We start from the raw sequence: 18,491 nt of genomic DNA, 5'->3' as shown, positions 1-18,491 counted from the left end.
AACCAATCAAATTATCAGACGATTGGTGGTAAATTCAATCTAATTTCCGGTCACCTTACAGCGTACAACAAAAACATTTGAGGAAAGTAGACAGGTAAAGCCATGATTGAATGCATTTGCTATATAAGCAAATTAGATGTATAACACTGATATGATGGAGGCGTTATTAAAGAGCTAATCGAAAATCTGATCCACTGTCTTGCAGAAAACACACATAACGGGCACGTTGATATCTTAGCCAGTTCACAGGGGCATGTCTAGTCTCATATTAAAAAATAGCCAGAAATATATATATATATTGATATAAGACGTACTAGACATGCCCCTGTGGCCAACTAGCTAGTTGTACGATACAATACAAGATACACGATGATAGAAGTTTTTTTTATTAAAGTCACATGGCGTGTTTGTAACAGCATAACTATTACTTTATCTGAGTACTGAGCTATTCTTAGCCTCTGAGTCTGACTACATATACTGATATAGGCCTTTTATTTTTAATTTAAATTTAATATAATGGCAGGGACATAGCGCACGACAATATAATATACGTGAACAGGGCCTCTAGAACCACCTATATAGAATACACCAACAAAGGTATTCATCATACAGCAACAAACCCCTTCTAGTTCCACTACAACTCATATTCAGAGAGTTATATCTAAAGTTAATATATAGATCTCTGACATATTGAACATCTTGAACTTTATATAGTCATCCAGGTAATAAAGCAACACACTGACTATAAAAATGCTGGAGAATGGTGCATCCAATTACAGAGCTTGCCGAAATAAACACCTTTACCAATGAAGTTAACGGAACCATGCCCACTAATGTCTCTAATTAGCCATTCCATCTTTCAGTTACATGAATCATTCTTTTTTTTTCTTTTTTAAGGTCCTCATGACCCAAAGGGTCAGGATGACCTAAAGTCATCATGCTTTGTCCGTTGTCATGCATAAAGTTTTCCTTCAAATTAATTCTTCTCAATAACCATGCAGAAGGCCATGGTACTGATATTGGGTCTGTAGCATGCTATAAAGCCCTACCAAGTTTGTTCAAATGGAAGACATTGACCTATTTTCAAGGTCACAAGCAAATAGGCTCAGTCAACTGTCAAATAGGCTAAAATCTTCAAACAACTTCTTCTCAATAACCAAGATGCCCATGGACTTGATATTAGGCCTGTAACATGCTAGGGTAAAGGGCTACCATTTTTGTTCAAATGAATGACCTTGACTGACATTCAAGATCACAGGGGTCAAATAGGCTAAAATGTTTAAGCATTTTCTCAATAACCAATAGGTGAATTGTTCCATTATACATGATGACTTAGAATTCAAAATTGCAGACAAATGTACAACTTCTGTATGTTTCAGATAGAGAAGAGTAAAAATGACATCATTGGAAACTATTACAGCTCTCAAGGGGATGGCCTCAGATCCAAAGAAAAGAAGTTTCCTTCTCAAGGTTTCATTGACCTAGGGCATAATTGGGGAGACAGTATAAACTTGAATGCATTAAAGACTCTCTATGTTTTCATAACATCTAAATTATGAAAAATTGCAAAAGTATATGTACCCTTATGGTGATTTAATGTGAGAAATCACAACATCATCTACGACTTATAGAGTCAACATGAGACAAACATTAAAGATAGGTTAAGCATGGGAAGCCATCTTGAATTGGCAAATGAATTTCTCTGTATTTGATAAAGAAACCCAAGCTTTTCTGTGTATCATCCAAGGTGATAATACACACAGAACTTGGCATATGCAGGGCTGGTTCACATTATGTGTTTTGGTGTTTATTGCACCCTTTACTTTTGAATTTTTAACAAAACTGAGCAGGTTTGAAGGAAATTAAATGAAGATAAACCCATAGGAAATTAAGAAGTTAAACTTGATAACGTTTCAAATTTTTAAACAAAGACATAGAGAGGCTTTATGGGTTGCTTGGTTTTAAATAATTTGTTAAAATTTGTAAAGATAGCTCAAAAGATGATTTTGGGTGGATCACAAGCCTGAGCTTTCTGTCCAGATATATTACATGTTTCTGAAACACACCAGTTCACATGTCATAACAGAAGCAGAAATTCCTCATTTGATTGCCTATTTGAAATTTGTCTTATTTGAATGAATCAAACAAATATGGTATGCAACAATACATCGTAATTGTCAGTAGAATACAATTTATTTATGATTGTATGTTTTACTTTTGGATTAACTGAAACTTACATTGTTAAATCAATCATAAGAGATAATTAATTTGTAGATGTGTTGGCCAATCAGCTGATGTCACCTTTTGAACATAACATATGAACTTTTTTTTTCTGCCCAAAGAATTTGATAATAAGTTATGTTTGTATACAGGATGTGACTTGTATTGGAGGTCTTGTCATGGTGTTGTCTAATCCAGATGTCAAAGTGGTTACGGTTGCCCTTGAGGTATGTACTATGTACAGATTGTAGATGTGGCTTTCTGTTTAAATGTTGAATTACTTGTCATGGTATATCAGTGTCTACTATATACTTTATGGCTAGACCTGTCACCTTACCAGTGGTGTAATATCCATAGGCCTGTACATCTGTCTTAGTGGTGTAATATCTATAGGCCTGTACATTTGTCTTAGTAGTGTAATACTATCCATAGGCCTGTACATCTGTCTTAGTAGTGTAATATCCATAGGCCTGTAATCTGTCTTAGTGGTGTAATATCCATACGCCTGTACATCTGTCTTAGTGGTGTAATATCCATAGGCCTGTATATCTGTCTTAGTGGTGTAATATCCATACTCCTGTATATCTGTCTTAGCTTTGTAATATCCATAGGCCTGTACATCTGTCTTAGTGGTGTAATATCCATAGGCCTGTACATCTGTCTTAGTAGTGTAATATCCATAGGCCAGTACATCTGTCTTAGTGGTGTAATATCCATAGGCCTGTACATTTGTCTTAGTAGTCACTAGTGTAATATCCATAGGCCTGTACATCTGTCTTAGTGGTGTAATATCCATAGGCCTGTACATCTGTCTTAGTGGTGTAATATCCATAGACATAATTCAAGGTCACATGGGTCAAATAGGCTAAAATATTAAAACAACTTCTCAATAATCAAGAGACACAGGGACTTTATATTAGACCTGTTATATTAGACCTGTAGCATGCTTGGGTGAAGGGCTACCAAGGTTGTTCAAATGAATGACCTTGATGTACATTTAAGGTCACATGGGTCAAATAGGCTAAAATCTGCAAACAACTTCTTGTCAATAACAAAGAGTCCCAGGGACTTTATATTTGGCCTGTAGCATACTGTAATGAAGGGCTACCAATTTGGACAAATGAATAACCTTGACCATCATTCAAGGTCGCATGAGTGAAATAGGCTAAAATCTGTAAACAACTATTTCTTGATAGCCAAGAGACTCCGAGACCTGATATCAGGCCAATAGTATGCTGGAATGAACGATGAGAAATTTATTGACATGAATAAACCTAGCCTACTCTGAAATTTGAATAAAGTGGTAATCAGCAACATATACTGCAGAAATTACCTAGATCAACTTCAAAGTTGCTTTAGAGCCAGGTGCTCGATACAGGCCCATTGGGCCTCTTATTTAAAATGTGGTTCCATTACACTTTCTACTTTGTTTTTGTTCAGGATGGTAAATCTTGGTAGTTCAATAGTGATTTTTTATACGAACTGATAATTTCTGTTTCAGACACTGCTTTTGTTGGCGGATAGAGCAGACCACAGAGCAACATTAAGAGATTTTATTGGAATGACTGACCAGCTGGAGACAATCATGAGGAGGTACCAGACTTAGTCAGATTTAGTATTTATCATTAACACATTATAGCAGAGACTATTTTCAAATTAAAGAGCATCAGATTCCAGTAAATATATATCAGCATTTCACTTACTATTATGTATATAGGATTGCATTTCACTTTATAATTATGTATATAGGATTGCATTTCACTTTATAATTATGTATATAGGATTGCATTTCACTTTATAATTATGTATATAGGATTGCATTTCACTTTATTATTATGTATATAGGATTGCATTTCACTTTATTTTTCACCACAGACGGTAATTAGAGAACCAGGGGAAAGTATCACTTCAAGCTGAGTGGCTGTAGTATCATAAAGTCATCCCTGAGTGGCTGTAGTATCATAGAGTCATCCCTGAGTGGCCGTAGTATCATAGAGTCATCCCTGAGTGGCTGTAGTATCATAAAGTCATCCCTGATTGGCCGTAGTATCATAAAGTCATCCCTGATTGGCCGTAGTATCATAAAGTCATCCCTGAGTGGCTGTAGTATCATAAAGTCACCCCTGATTGACCGTAGTATCATAAAGTCATCCCTGAGTGGCTGTAGTATCATAGAGTCATCCCTGAGTGGCCGTAGTATCATAGAGTCATCCCTGAGTGGCTGTAGTATCATAGAGTCATCCCTGAGTGGCCATATTATCATAAAGTCATCCCTGAGTGGCTGTAGTATCATAAAGTCACCCCTGATTGGCTGTAGTATCATAAAGTCACCCCTGATTGGCCGTAGTATCATAAAGTCATCCCTGACTGGCCGTAGTATCATAAAGTCATCCCTGACTGGCCGTAGTATCATAAAGTCATCCCTGATTGGCCATATTATCATAAAGGCATCCCTGAGTGGCCATATTATCATAAAGTCATCCCTGAGTGGCTGTAATATCATAAAGTCATCCCTGAGTGCAAACATGTCAACCTCTGAAACCTCCAATGAGGGAGATCTCCCTCATTCCACATCCAAAATGAGGGAGAAAGTGCGTGAAAAAAATCGCGACATTTTTGTTGCATTTACGTGATGTTCCTCATGAGCTTGTGCAGGTGTAAATTACCTTGGGCTACATTTGATATTAAAGTTTGACTACAATGCATATGGTTAATTGTAAGGAATAATAATAATAAAAAAAAAATTTAAAAAAAAAAGATTAATTCTTTTAAAAAATGTTTTTAGAAATTTCATAGCAAGGAACTGTATTTAGTGAATTAATAATGATGTAGTCACTTGAAATTTGCAACCAGTATACAAATGTAACTACTTATCTCCTGATTTTTTTTTTTATTTTGTTCTGAAATACATCTAAATGTATTTATCAAATTATCTCCCTTCCTTTCTCAAATAATAATTACACAGTGATTTATTAATTTTTGTTTTACTACTAGTTCTATTGTGACATGAAACAAACTTCTTAAAAAGTGTTGTTGTTTTTTTTCTGACCCAAATTGAAATCCGGATTTTTGTGGCAGTTTACGACTTTATATTAGTATTGTCCAATTAAAGATGGCGGCAGTACAAACGCTGGTACTGACAGCTACGATTAAGAAAGGCATTATTGGCTTTCATGTGAGTAAATCTTGTTGACAGATATTACCAGTGTTTGTTCTTGAAGTGATGTATCCTAGTTGTAATCACAAAATTAACTGACCGTGTCAAATGAAGCCACATGGGTTATAATGTATGCCAGTCGGCAGGCACACATGCATGGACATGGTGACCGGTGACCGACTCCCCTCTCACCAAGCCCCAGGCCAGGGCAGCTACACAGGTGGTGGGGGAGGGGGTGTTTTGTTTACATTATCAGTTTAGGGTCGAAGTGTCTGAAATTTCCGGGGTTTTATGAGGGATGACTGTTCAAATCCGGGAGAAATTTAACCCCGATTCGGGAACTGTACCAAATCGGGATTTAGGGGAAATTTTAATGATTTTCCGGGCACTTCCCGCGTAATCCGGGATGGTTGACACCTATGTGAGTGGCTGTAATATCATAAAGTCATCTCTGATTGACCGTAGTATCATAAAGTCATCCCTGACTGGCCGTAGTATCATAAAGTCATCCCTGATTGGCCATATTATCATAAAGTCATCCCTGAGTGGCCATATTATCATAAAGTCATCCCTCAGTGGCTGTAATATCATAAAGTCATCTTTGATTGACCGTAGTATCATAAAGTCATCCCTGAGTGGCTGTAGTATCATAAAGTCATCTCTGATTGACCGTAGTATCATAAAGTCATCCCTGAGTGGCTGTAATATCATAAAGTTATCTCTGAGTGGCCATAGTATCATAAAGTCATCCCTGAGTGGCTGTAGTATCATAAAGTCATCTCTGATTGACCGTAATATCATAAAGTCATCCTTGAGTGGCTGTAATATCATAAAGTCATCTCTGAGTGGCTGTAGTATCATAAAGTCATTCCTGATTGACCGTAGTATCATAAAGTCATCCTTGAGTGGCTGTAATATCATAAAGTCATCTCTGATTGACCGTAGTATCATAAAGTCATCCTTGAGTGGCTGTAATATCATAAAGTCATCTCTGAGTGGCTGTAGTATCATAAAGTCATTCCTGAGTGGCTGTAGTATCATAAAGTCATCCCTGAGTGGCTGTAGTATCATAAAGTCATTCCTGAGTGGCTGTAGTATCATAAAGTCATCTCTGATTGCCCGTAGTATCATAGAGTCATCCCTGAGTGGCCATAGTATTATTAAGTCATCCCTGAGTGGCTGTAGTATCATAGAGTCATCCCTGAGTGGCCATAGTATCGTAAAGTTATCCCTGAGTGGCTGTAATATCATAAAGTCATCCCTGAGTGGCCGTAGTATTATTTAGTCATCCCTGAGTGGCCGTAGTATCATAAAGTCATCCCTAAGTGGCTTTAGTATCATAAAGTCATCTCTGATTGCCCGTAGTATCATAGAGTCATCCCTGAGTGGCCATAGTATTATTAAGTCATCCCTGAGTGGCTGTAGTATCATAAAGTCATCCCTGAGTGGCCATAGTATCGTAAAGTTATCCCTGAGTGGCTGTAATATCATAAAGTCATCCCTGAGTGGCCGTAGTATTATTTAGTCATCCCTGAGTAGCCGTAATATCATAAAGTCATCCCTGAGTGGCCATAGTATCATAAAGTCATCCCTGAGTGGCTGTAGTATTATTAAGTCATCTCTGATTGGCCATAGTATTATAAAGTCATCTCTGATTGGCCGTAGTATCATAAAGTCATCCCTGAGTGGCTGTAGTATTATTAAGTCATCCTTGAGTGGCTGTAGTATCATAAAGTCATCCCTGAGTGGCCGTAGTATCATAAAGTCATCCCTAAGTGGCTTTAGTATTATTTAGTCATCCCTGAGTGGCCGTAATATCATAAAGTCATCCCTGAGTGGCCATATTTATGATATTATCATAAAGTCATCCCTGAGTGGCTGTAATATCATAAAGTCATCCCTGAGTGGCCATATTTATGATATTATCATAAAGTCATCTCTGAGTGGCTGTAGTATCATAAAGTCATCCCTGAGTGGCCATAGTATCATAAAGTCATCCCTGAGTGGCTGTAGTATCATAAAGTCATCCCTGAGTGGCTGTAGTATCATAAAGTCATCTCTGATTGGCTGTAATATCATAAAATCATCTCTGATTGGCCCTGTTATTGGTACACATTGTCTTCATGACCAGTATTTTTAGATTAAGGGTTTAATCTTACTTATAATGTCAAATTTTCCTGTACTTGTGAACCAGTGGAGTGGTCACAATATAGGATTGGTTCAGTTCATTTTCCAAAAGTTAATAATAATATTCACTGCTTTTTAGATCATCTTATGACAGAAAAGCAACAAGCTTGACAGAAAAGCTGTATGTAACATTGACTCAAGTTGACCTACAAACACCACTGAAGGATACCTTGAACAAATCATCCATGTCTGGACAGTCGAGGTAAGTATATACAACATAACCAAAAATACATCAACTCTGCCTCAAACAGGGGGTTAGTTTATGATCTTACAACAGGATGATAAACCACAGTGAAACCTGACTTTACAGACACACAATGGGACCATGTCAATGTGTCGTATATGACAGAGTGTCGGCAGTGACATATGACTGATGAAAATAAAGCAATGCAAAAAGGATGTATTGACAACTCACTAATGACTAATGAAGATAACCAGTGATAATAAAAGATTACTGATATAAGCAATGATGATGTTTTTATCCAACTGATCGTCAAACACTTTTGTTTTCCAGTAAGAAAAGTAGCACTTCTAAGAACAACCGAAGTGTGTTAAATGGGAAGTCAAAACACATCATCCTGCAGATCAGAGGGCTCATTGACAAGGTGAGACAAACCGTGAATTATCATACTCGATATACAGAGATGTCGGGAGACATCAAAAATAAAATACACTATATACAGAGATGTCGGGAGACATCAAAAATAAAATACACTATATACAGAGATGTCGGGAGACATCAAACATAAAATATACTATATACAGAGATGTCGGGAGACTTCAAAAATAAAATACGCTATATACAGAGATGTTGGGAGACATTAAAAATAAAATACACTATATACAGAGATGTCGGGAGACATCAAAAATAAAATACACTATATATATACAGAGATGTCGGGAGACATCAAAAATAAAATACACTATATACAGAGATGTCCGGAGACATCAAAAATAAAATACACTATATACAGAGATGTCGGGAGACATCAAAAATAAAATACACTATATACAGAGATGTCGGGAGACATCAAAAATAAAATACACTATATACAGAGATGTCGGATGTCGGGAGACATCAAAAATAAAATACACTATATACAGAGATGTCGGGAGACATCAAAAATAAAATACACCATATACAGAGATGTCGGGAGACATCAAAAATAAAATACACCATATACAGAGATGTCGGGAGACATCAAAAATAAAATACACTATATACAGAGATGTCGGGAGACATCAAAAATAAAATACACTATATACAGAGATGTCCGGAGACATCAAAAATAAAATACACTATATACAGAGATGTCGAGAGACATCAAAAATAAAATACACTATATACAGAGATGTCGGGAAACATCAAAAATAAAATACACTATATACAGAGATGTCGAGAGACATCAAAAATAAAATACACTATATACAGAGATGTCGGGAAACATCAAAAATAAAATACACTATATACAGAGATGTCGGGAAACATCAAAAATAAAATACACTATATACAGAGATGTCGGGAGACATCAAAAATCAAGTGTTTCGTTAAGGCCAAACTTGAGTCAACCTAATGGCTCAATTGTTAAGTGCATGTCATACTCCTGTATTAAAAATAAAAAAATGCATTGTTAAAACTTAAGCTAATACTGTTTCATTACATTGTAACATTTATAATTTTGCATCGGTAACTGCTAAATATGAAATAATCATTGAGTATTATTATTTCAAAACCGATTTTGGATTAAACAATGATAATTCTTATAAATATGCCAAAATCTACCTATAAAAATAAATGTTGATACTGAAGACTACATAAAAATTGTAACTGATTTGAAGGCTGATCGGGAACTAGTGATGCGTCTGCTCCTACAAGTCAAAGGAGTTGTCAGCATTACATTTGATCTCAACAAGAAGAGGTGCATCCTCAGGACGAAACAGGAAACTAAACCAGAGGTAGGTCATCCTCAGGACAAAACAGGAAACTAAACTAGAGGTAGGTCATCCTCGGGACCAAACAGGAAACAAAACCAGAGGTAGGTCATCTTCAGGACCAAACAGGAAACCAAACCAGAGGTAGGTCATCCTCAGGACAAAACTATAACCAAACCAGAGGTAGGTCATCCTCAGGACCAAACAGGAAACCAAACCAGAGGTAGGTCATCCTCAGGACGAAAAAGGAAATCAAACCAGAGGTAGGTCATCCTCAGGACCAGACAGGAAATCAAACCAGAGGTAGGTCATCCTCGGGACAAAACAGGAAACAAAACCAGAGGTAGGTCATCCTAAGGACCAAACAGGAAATCAAACCAGAGGTAGGTCATCCTCAGGACCAAACAGGAAACCAAACCAGAGGTAGGTCATCCTCAGGACAGAACAGGAAACCAAACCAGAGGTAGGTCGTCCTCGGGACAAAACAGGAAACCAAACCAGAGGTAGGTCATCCTCAGGACCAAACAGGAAACAAAACCAGAGGTAGGTCGTCCTCAGGACCAAACCGGAAATCAAACCAGAGGTAGGTCATCCTCAGGACGAAACAGGAAATCAAACCAGAGGTAGGTCATCCTCAGGACCAAACAAGAAATAAAACCAGAGGTAGGTCGTCCTCAGGACCAAACAGGAAATCAAACCAGAGGTAGGTCATCCTCGGGACAAAACAGGAAACCAAACCAGAGGTAGGTCATCCTCAGGACCAAACAGGAAATCAAACCAGAGGTAGGTCATCCTCAGGACCAAACAGGAAACCAAACCAGAGGTAGGTCATCCTCAGGACAGAACAGGAAACCAAACCAGAGGTAGGTCGTCCTCGGGACAAAACAGGAAACCAAACCAGAGGTAGGTCATCCTCAGGACAGAACAGGAAACAAAACCAGAGGTAGGTCGTCCTCAGGACCAAACCGGAAATCAAACCAGAGGTAGGTCATCCTCAGGACCAAACAGGAAATCAAACCAGAGGTAGGTCATCCTCAGGACCAAACAAGAAATAAAACCAGAGGTAGGTCGTCCTCAGGACCAAACAGGAAATCAAACCAGAGGTAGGTCATCCTCGGGACAAAACAGGAAACCAAACCAGAGGTAGGTCATCCTCAGGACCAAACAGGAAATCAAACCAGAGGTAGGTCATCCTCAGGACCAAACAGGAAACAAAACCAGAGGTAGGTCGTCCTCAGGACCAAACAGGAAATCAAACCAGAGGTAGGTCATCCTCGGGACAAAACAGGAAACCAAACCAGAGGTAGGTCATCCTCAGGACCAAACAGGAAATCAAACCAGAGGTAGGTCATCCTCAGGACCAAACAGGAAACCAAACCAGAGGTAGGTCATCCTCAGGACCAAACAGGAAACCAAACCAGAGGTAGGTCATCCTCGGGACAAAACAGGAAACCAAACCAGAGGTAGGTCATCCTCAGGACCAAACAGGAAACCAAACCAGAGGTAGGTCATCCTCAGGACCAAACAGGAAACCAAACCAGAGGTAGGTCATCCTCGGGACAAAACAGGAAACCAAACCAGAGGTAGGTCGTCCTCAGGACCAAACAGGAAATCAAACCAGAGGTAGGTCGTCCTCAGGACCAAACAGGAAACAAAACCAGAGGTAGGTAGTCCTCAGGACCAAACAGGAAACAAAACCAGAGGTAGGTCGTCCTCAGGACCAAACAGGAAACAAAACCAGAGGTATGTCATCCTCAGGACCAAACAGGAAATCAAACCAGAGGTAGGTCGTCCTCAGGACCAAACCGGAAATCAAACCAGAGGTAGGTCATCCTCAGGACCAAACAGGAAACAAAACCAGAGGTAGGTCATCCTCAGGACCAAACAGGAAATCAAATCAGAGGTAGGTCATCCTCAGGACCAAACAGGAAACCAAACCAGAGGTAGATCATCCTCAGGACAGAACAGGAAATCAAACCAGAGGTAGGTCATCCTCAGGATCAGACAGGAAACCAAAGGTCATCTCATCTAACTAGCTTCTCATACTCACACGAAACTATAGGGGAAAGTCATCCTATGTTACTGGCTTCTTGTATTGAATATTGTGACCATTTTCCACAACTGGTCTTTAGTGACTTGATTATTGACCCTATTTTTACTCTTACATGTGATTTTTAGCTCACCTGCCTGAAGGGCAAGTGAGCTTATGCCGTGGTGCGGCGTCCGTCGTCCGGCCATCCGTCCGGCCGTCCGGCGTCAACTTTTTCATTCAAACAACTTCTTCTCAATAACCAAAAGGCCCAGGGACTTGATATTGGGCATGTAGCATGCTGGGGTGAAGGGCTACAAAGTTTGTTCAAATAAATGACCTTGGCCTTCATTCAAGGTCACATGGGTCAAATAGGCTATAATCTTCAAACGACTTCTTCTCAATAACCAAGAGTCCCAGGGACTTGATATTGGGCCTGTAGCATGCTGGGGTGAAGGGCTACAAAGTTTGTTCAAATAAATGACCTTGACCTTCATTCAAGGTCACATGGGTCAAATCGGCTTAAATCTGTAAGCAATAATTTTGCGATAGCCAAGAGCCTGCAAGACCTGATATTAGGCCAATAGAATGCTGGAATAAAGGACTAGAAAATTTTTAATATGAATAAAACTAGCTTACAATGATATTTTTGAATAAAGAGGTAATCAACATAGTATCTTTAGAAATGACCTCAATCAACTTCAATGTTGCTTTAGAGCCAGGTGAGCGATACAGGCCCATTGGGCCTCTTGTTTTATTTGGTTTTAATAATTTGATCAGTAAATATTTTGTTTAGGTGTAAATATAAAAGTGTTAACTTAATATGATTCTGTTACACTACACACACTATTACATTACAGAGGACTTTGCCATCAAAGCTCAGTTAATGCAGCCTAGTTTGTGCAGTGTCAGCATTACACTCCTTGTACGAATGATCTGTCTCTATTTCAGACTTTAGTACAGGCTATTGCAAAATCCCAAACAATGACAGCTCAGCAAGTCATTAAAGATGATAATGGTGAAGAGGTAAGTCTTGGACACTACCAGTACTTTAATATGGTTTTAGGAACCTGGGTCTGCTATAAATCTCATTAAATTGATCCTTCAAAAGCCACGGTATTCTTATCATCATACATGATTTCATCTGAGGGAAATATTATACTTGTCAACAATAAGTGTATTCTTCCTGAATATCTGAAAAATTTACAGCTTTGTTTTGACACTAAACATCCTTCGGAACTGATTAATGAAGACTAAGAGTACCCCTGGAAGCAAAGTTGGCCTTTTGAAATTAAAACATAAGTAAATAAATAACAAACCTATCAACATAGGAGTATTGTGTTTTTCCCCTGTCATCTGTATTTCCATCTGTCTGTTAATCATATTATTTGACCCCACTCTAAGGATTTTTTTTAATTTCATAAAAATACCAATGATGGTGGGCTATGTAAATTGCCCTATTTCCGTGGTCTCTCTGTCTGCAAACTATCCTTGTTATCACTATTTCTTGGGAAGTGTATGGCGTATATTTCTCAAGCTTCATATAATCATATGTAAATTCATGTTGATCCCAAATTCTCCCCATTTCTCTTGGTCTCTAGCAGTGTCCGTTCAATGTTGAGTCTGAATGGCGGGGAAATGGCCCGCAGGCATTTTAGATTTTGACAGAAGGTTGGTATCGCCATTTCTTGTGAAATTTTGCAAGAATATTTCTCAAACTACACAAATAGGTTCCTCTTGGTCCCTCGATGGGCCCAATCAATTTTAAATCTGAACAGGAAAACGTAATGGCCAACAGGCAGCCATCTTGGATTTTGAGAGTTGAAATTTGTTATCGCTATTTCTTGAAAAAGTCCTGCAAGTATGTTTGACAAACTTGATATATAGTTTCCCCTTGGTCTTTAGTTGTGTCCATTCAATATTGTCTGATTGGGAAAACCAAATTTCTCCATACCTCTTTGAAAAAAGAAAACATTGTCTGCTTAAATGTTTGAGATATGAGTCTGACTTTTAAGACTACAGAATAAAAACAAAATACCTGGCAAATATGGAATATGCTCTCTGGCGGTACCCTTACTTCCACATAAATGTGTAGGCGGTACCCTTACTTCCACATAAATGTGTAGGCGGTACCCTTACTTCCACATAAATGTGTAGGCGGTACCCTTACTTCCACATCAATGTGTAGGCGGTACCCTTACTTCCACATAAATGTGTAGGCGGTACCCTTACTTCCACATCAATGTGTAGGCGGTACCCTTACTTCCACATCAATGTGTAGGCGGTACCCTTACTTCCACATCAATGTGTAGGCGGTACCCTTACTTCCACATAAATGTGTAGGCGGTACCCTTACTTCCACATCAATGTGTAGGCGGTACCCTTACTTCCACATCAATGTGTAGGCGGTACCCTTACTTCCACATCAATGTGTAGGCGGTACCCTTACTTCCACATCAATGTGTAGGCGGTACCCTTACTTCCACATCAATGTGTAGGCGGTACCCTTACTTCCACATAAATGTGTATGGCATCCATGTAATATTTCACCACTGGTCATGATGTAAACAAAAGACTTGTCATTAGATAGGCTGCTCTTCTTGTGGGACTCGAGTTATTTCATCACTGGCTACTCATTAATTGGCGTCATCCTCTAGATTGCCTCAAAAGTGACGAGACCTCTAGTGAATGAATTTTACTGGGTCGGAAAGAGGCGATAATCAGCTGTCTGTGACATCACGTATGTCACATAAGAGGCCACGGAAGGGATATTTGCGTGGAGTAATTTGTCAAAAAATAATCTGTAGATTATTGATGGATTTATTCATCAGTTTTTGTTTTTCAGATGTAATTAAGAAATCAATCACAAGCATCAATTGGAATATCTTTTTAGTTTCATGCTGGTATGAAAGAAAAACTGAATTGCAAACTTATCATGAATGCAGTTTTTCTTTCATACTAGCATGAAACTTAACAAATGTTCCTATCAATGCTTTAATGATTCTGATCTAATTTAGGGTGAATTTTGTATAGATTAAGGAAATAGATTCTCTAACAGTGAGTCAAACATGTATAGACATTGGAGATAAATTTAAGAGGGGTGTTGATGGCCAGCGCGATGGGGGTATAATGGGTTACTGTGAGAGGGGTGTTGATAGCCAGCGCGATGGGGGTATAATGGGTTACTGTGAGAGGGGTGTTGATGGCCAGCGCGATGGGGGTATAATGGGTTACTGTGAGAGGGTGTTGATGGCCAGCGCGATGGGGGTATAATGGGTTACTGTGAGAGGCAGAGGGTGTTGATGGCCAGCGCGGTGGGGGTATAATGGGTTACTGTGAGAGGGTGTTGATGGCCAGCGCGATGGGGGTATAATGGGTTACTGTGAGAGGGGTGTTGATGGCCAGCGCGATGGGGGTATAATGGGTTACTGTGAGAGGGTGTTGATGGCCAGCGCGATGGGAGTATAATGGGTTACTGTGAGAGGGTGTTGATGGACAGCGCGATGGGGGTATAATGGGTTACTGTGAGAGGGTGTTGATGGCCAGCGCGGTGGGGGTATAATGGGTTACTGTTAGAGGGTGTTGATGGCCAGCGCGATGGGGGTATAATGGGTTACTGTGAGAGGGGTGTTGATGGCCAGCGCGATGGGGGTATAATGGGTTACTGTGAGAGGGTGTTGATGGCCAGCGCGATGGGAGTATAATGGGTTACTGTGAGAGGGTGTTGATGGCCAGCGCGGTGGGGGTATAATGGGTTACTGTTAGAGGGTGTTGATGGCCAGCGGGGTGGGAGTGAGAGGGGTGTTGATGGCCAGCGCGATGGGGGTATAATGGGTTACTGTGAGAGGGTGTTGATGGCCAGCGCGATGGGAGTATAATGGGTTACTGTGAGAGGGTGTTGATGGACAGCGCGATGGGGGTATAATGGGTTACTGTGAGAGGGTGTTGATTGCCAGCGCGATGGGGTATAATGGGTTACAGTGAGAGGGTGTTGATGGCCAGCGCAATGGGGGTATAATGGGTTACTGTGAGAGGGTGTTGATGGCCAGCGCGGTGGGGGTATAATGGGTTACTGTGAGAGGGTGTTGATGGCCAGCGCGATGGGAGCATAATGGGTTACTGTGAGAGGGTGTTGATGGCCAGCGCGGTGGGGGTATAATGGGTTACTGTGAGAGGGTGTTGATGGCCAGCGCGATGGGGGTATAATGGGTTACTGTGAGAGGGTGTTGATGGCCAGCGCGGTGGGGGTATAATGGGTTACTGTGAGAGGGTGTTGATGGCCAGCGCGGTGGGGGTATAATGGGTTACTGTGAGAGGGTGTTGATGGCCAGCGCGGTGGGGGTATAATGGGTTACTGTGAGAGGGTGTTGATGGCCAGCGCGGTGGGGGTATAATGGGTTACTGTGAGAGGGTGTTGATGGCCAGCACGATGGGGGTATAATGGGTTACTGTGAGAGGGTGTTGATGGCCAGCGCAGTGGGGGAATAATGGGTTACTGTGTGAGGGTGTTGATGGCCAGCGCGAGATCTACTGACATAAAGTACATGTCGAGGCTACCCATTAACATTTTGACACTATGATGAACTATTATTTACAGATGCTGCTGTCATTTGGGTCAAATCATCAGGATATGGACAAGGAGAATACAACCTTACCAGACTACCTACCTGATGAAGTAGACAGCCCCACCCAGGATGGCAAGACAATGGCTCGTGTGGGAAATGATGGCGACAAAAAATCTTCTGGATGGCTCAGTACTGCTGCCAGTTTCCTCACTAATTCATTCTACTGGTGAAATCAGAAACTGACCTCTCAACTTTGTGCCAATTCTTAGTGCTATTAGTGGCAGAGGTAACTGGTAGTACCTTTGTGAAAGGACAATCCATGTATTGCCTTAAGATCTTAGTAAACTAATTCTTACATCGGTACTTTTGTAGGAGAAAAAAGGCAAAACAATATCAGTGTGATGACGTAGCCACTATTCAGTATACTTATACTAATGATATTACACCTGTTTATCTAATCTCCAGTACTTGTGACAAACATTGCTAGATGTTGTTGTTGTATTTTGGAATATTAGTACATTTGTGGTCAATCTGCCGATGCGTTGTGTAAAAATGAAATAACTTGCCTTTAAGTTGTAATGTAAGAAAGTGTACATATGTGATTCATTTGAACAGCTACTTGTCAAATAATTTAAAGAAGTGTATACTTGTACCTAGTACGGATAATCCTTAATTGTCCTGTCATTCAGACCGAGGTGTGGCAGTGTAATGTTGTATACTGTACCATACCTCATGTAGTACACTGATTACAATGTTAACAAGGATTTCAGACCGAGGTGTGGCGGTGTAATACTGTATACTGTACCATACCTCATGTAGTACACTGATTACAATGTTAACAAGGATTTCAGACCGAGGTGTGGCGGTGTAATACTGTATACTGTACCATACCTCATGTAGTACACTGATTACAATGTTAACAAGGATTTCAGACCGAGGTGTGGCAGTGTAATGCTGTATACTGTACCATACCTCATGTAGTACACTGATTACAATGTTAACAAGGATTTCAGACTGAGGTGTGGCAGTGTAATACTGTATACTGTACAATACCTCATGTAGTACGCTGATTACAATGTTAACAGGGATTTCAGACCGAGGTGTGGCGGTGTAATGCTGTATACTGTACCATACCTCATGTAGTACACTGATTACAATGTTAACAAGGATTTCAGACCGAGGTGGGGCAGTGTAATGCTGTATACTGTACCATACCTCATGTAGTACACTGATTACAATGTTAACAAGGATTTCAGACCGAGGTGTGGCGGTGTAATGTTGTATACTGTACCATACCTCATGTAGTACGCTGATTACAATGTTAACAAGGATTTCAGACCGAGGTGTGGCGGTGTAATGTTGTATACTGTACCATACCTCATGTAGTACGCTGATTACAATGTTAACAAGGATTTCAGACCGAGGTGTGGCAGTGTAATGCTGTATACTGTACCATACCTCATGTAGTACACTGATTACAATGTTAACAAGGATTTCAGACTGAGGTGTGGCGGTGTAATGTTGTATACTGTACCATACCTCATGTAGTACGCTGATTACAATGTTAGCAAGGATTTCAGACCGAGGTGTGGCAGTGTAATGTTGTATACTGTACCATACCTCATGTAGTACGCTGATTACAATGTTAGCAAGGATTTCAGACCGAGGTGTGGCAGTGTAATGTTGTATACTGTACCATACCTCATGTAGTACACTGATTACAATGTTAACAAGGATTTCAGACTGAGGTGTGGCGGTGTAATGTTGTATACTGTACCATACCTCATGTAGTACGCTGATTACAATGTTAGCAAGGATTTCAGACCGAGGTGTGGCAGTGTAATGTTGTATACTGTACCATACCTCATGTAGTACACTGATTACAATGTTAACAAGGATTTCAGACCGAGGTGTGGCGGTGTAATGTTGTATACTGTACCATACCTCATGTAGTACGCTGATTACAATGTTAACAAGGATTTCAGACCGAGGTGTGGCGGTGTAATGTTGTATACTGTACCATACCTCATGTAGTACGCTGATTACAATGTTAACAAGGATTTCAGACCGAGGTGTGGCAGTGTAATGCTGTATACTGTACCATACCTCATGTAGTACACTGATTACAATGTTAACAAGGATTTCAGACTGAGGTGTGGCGGTGTAATGTTGTATACTGTACCATACCTCATGTAGTACGCTGATTACAATGTTAGCAAGGATTTCAGACCGAGGTGTGGCAGTGTAATGTTGTATACTGTACCATACCTCATGTAGTACGCTGATTACAATGTTAGCAAGGATTTCAGACCGAGGTGTGGCAGTGTAATGTTGTATACTGTACCATACCTCATGTAGTACACTGATTACAATGTTAACAAGGATTTCAGACTGAGGTGTG

General features: G+C 40.0%; 1 protein-coding gene across 2 annotated transcripts; it reads left to right on the top strand.

Annotated features, from left to right (window-relative positions):
* Positions 1 to 16: 16 nt before the first annotated feature.
* On the top strand, positions 17 to 16,358 carry LOC117324920 (armadillo repeat-containing protein 1-like). Of its 2 annotated transcripts, none has more exons than XM_033880758.1 (9): positions 17 to 94; positions 1,380 to 1,470; positions 2,373 to 2,447; positions 3,722 to 3,813; positions 7,644 to 7,766; positions 8,079 to 8,169; positions 9,404 to 9,520; positions 12,477 to 12,551; positions 16,123 to 16,358. In XM_033880758.1, exons 2-9 carry the CDS (start codon positions 1,396 to 1,398, stop codon positions 16,318 to 16,320), a joined length of 846 nt encoding a protein of 281 aa, XP_033736649.1. In that variant the 5' UTR covers positions 17 to 94; positions 1,380 to 1,395; the 3' UTR covers positions 16,321 to 16,358. The 2 variants fall into 2 exon arrangements, with proteins under 2 accessions (XP_033736649.1, XP_033736650.1); XM_033880759.1 differs by lacking the exon at positions 17 to 94 and adding an exon at positions 910 to 1,023.
* The last annotated feature ends 2,133 nt before the right edge of the window (positions 16,359 to 18,491 follow it).

This window comes from Pecten maximus, chromosome 4, assembly GCF_902652985.1.
Source record: "Pecten maximus chromosome 4, xPecMax1.1, whole genome shotgun sequence".
NCBI classification, from domain to species: domain Eukaryota; kingdom Metazoa; phylum Mollusca; class Bivalvia; order Pectinida; family Pectinidae; genus Pecten; species Pecten maximus.
The sequence above is the reverse complement of the archived record's forward strand: the minus strand, read 5'-3'. Positions and strand labels throughout refer to the sequence as shown.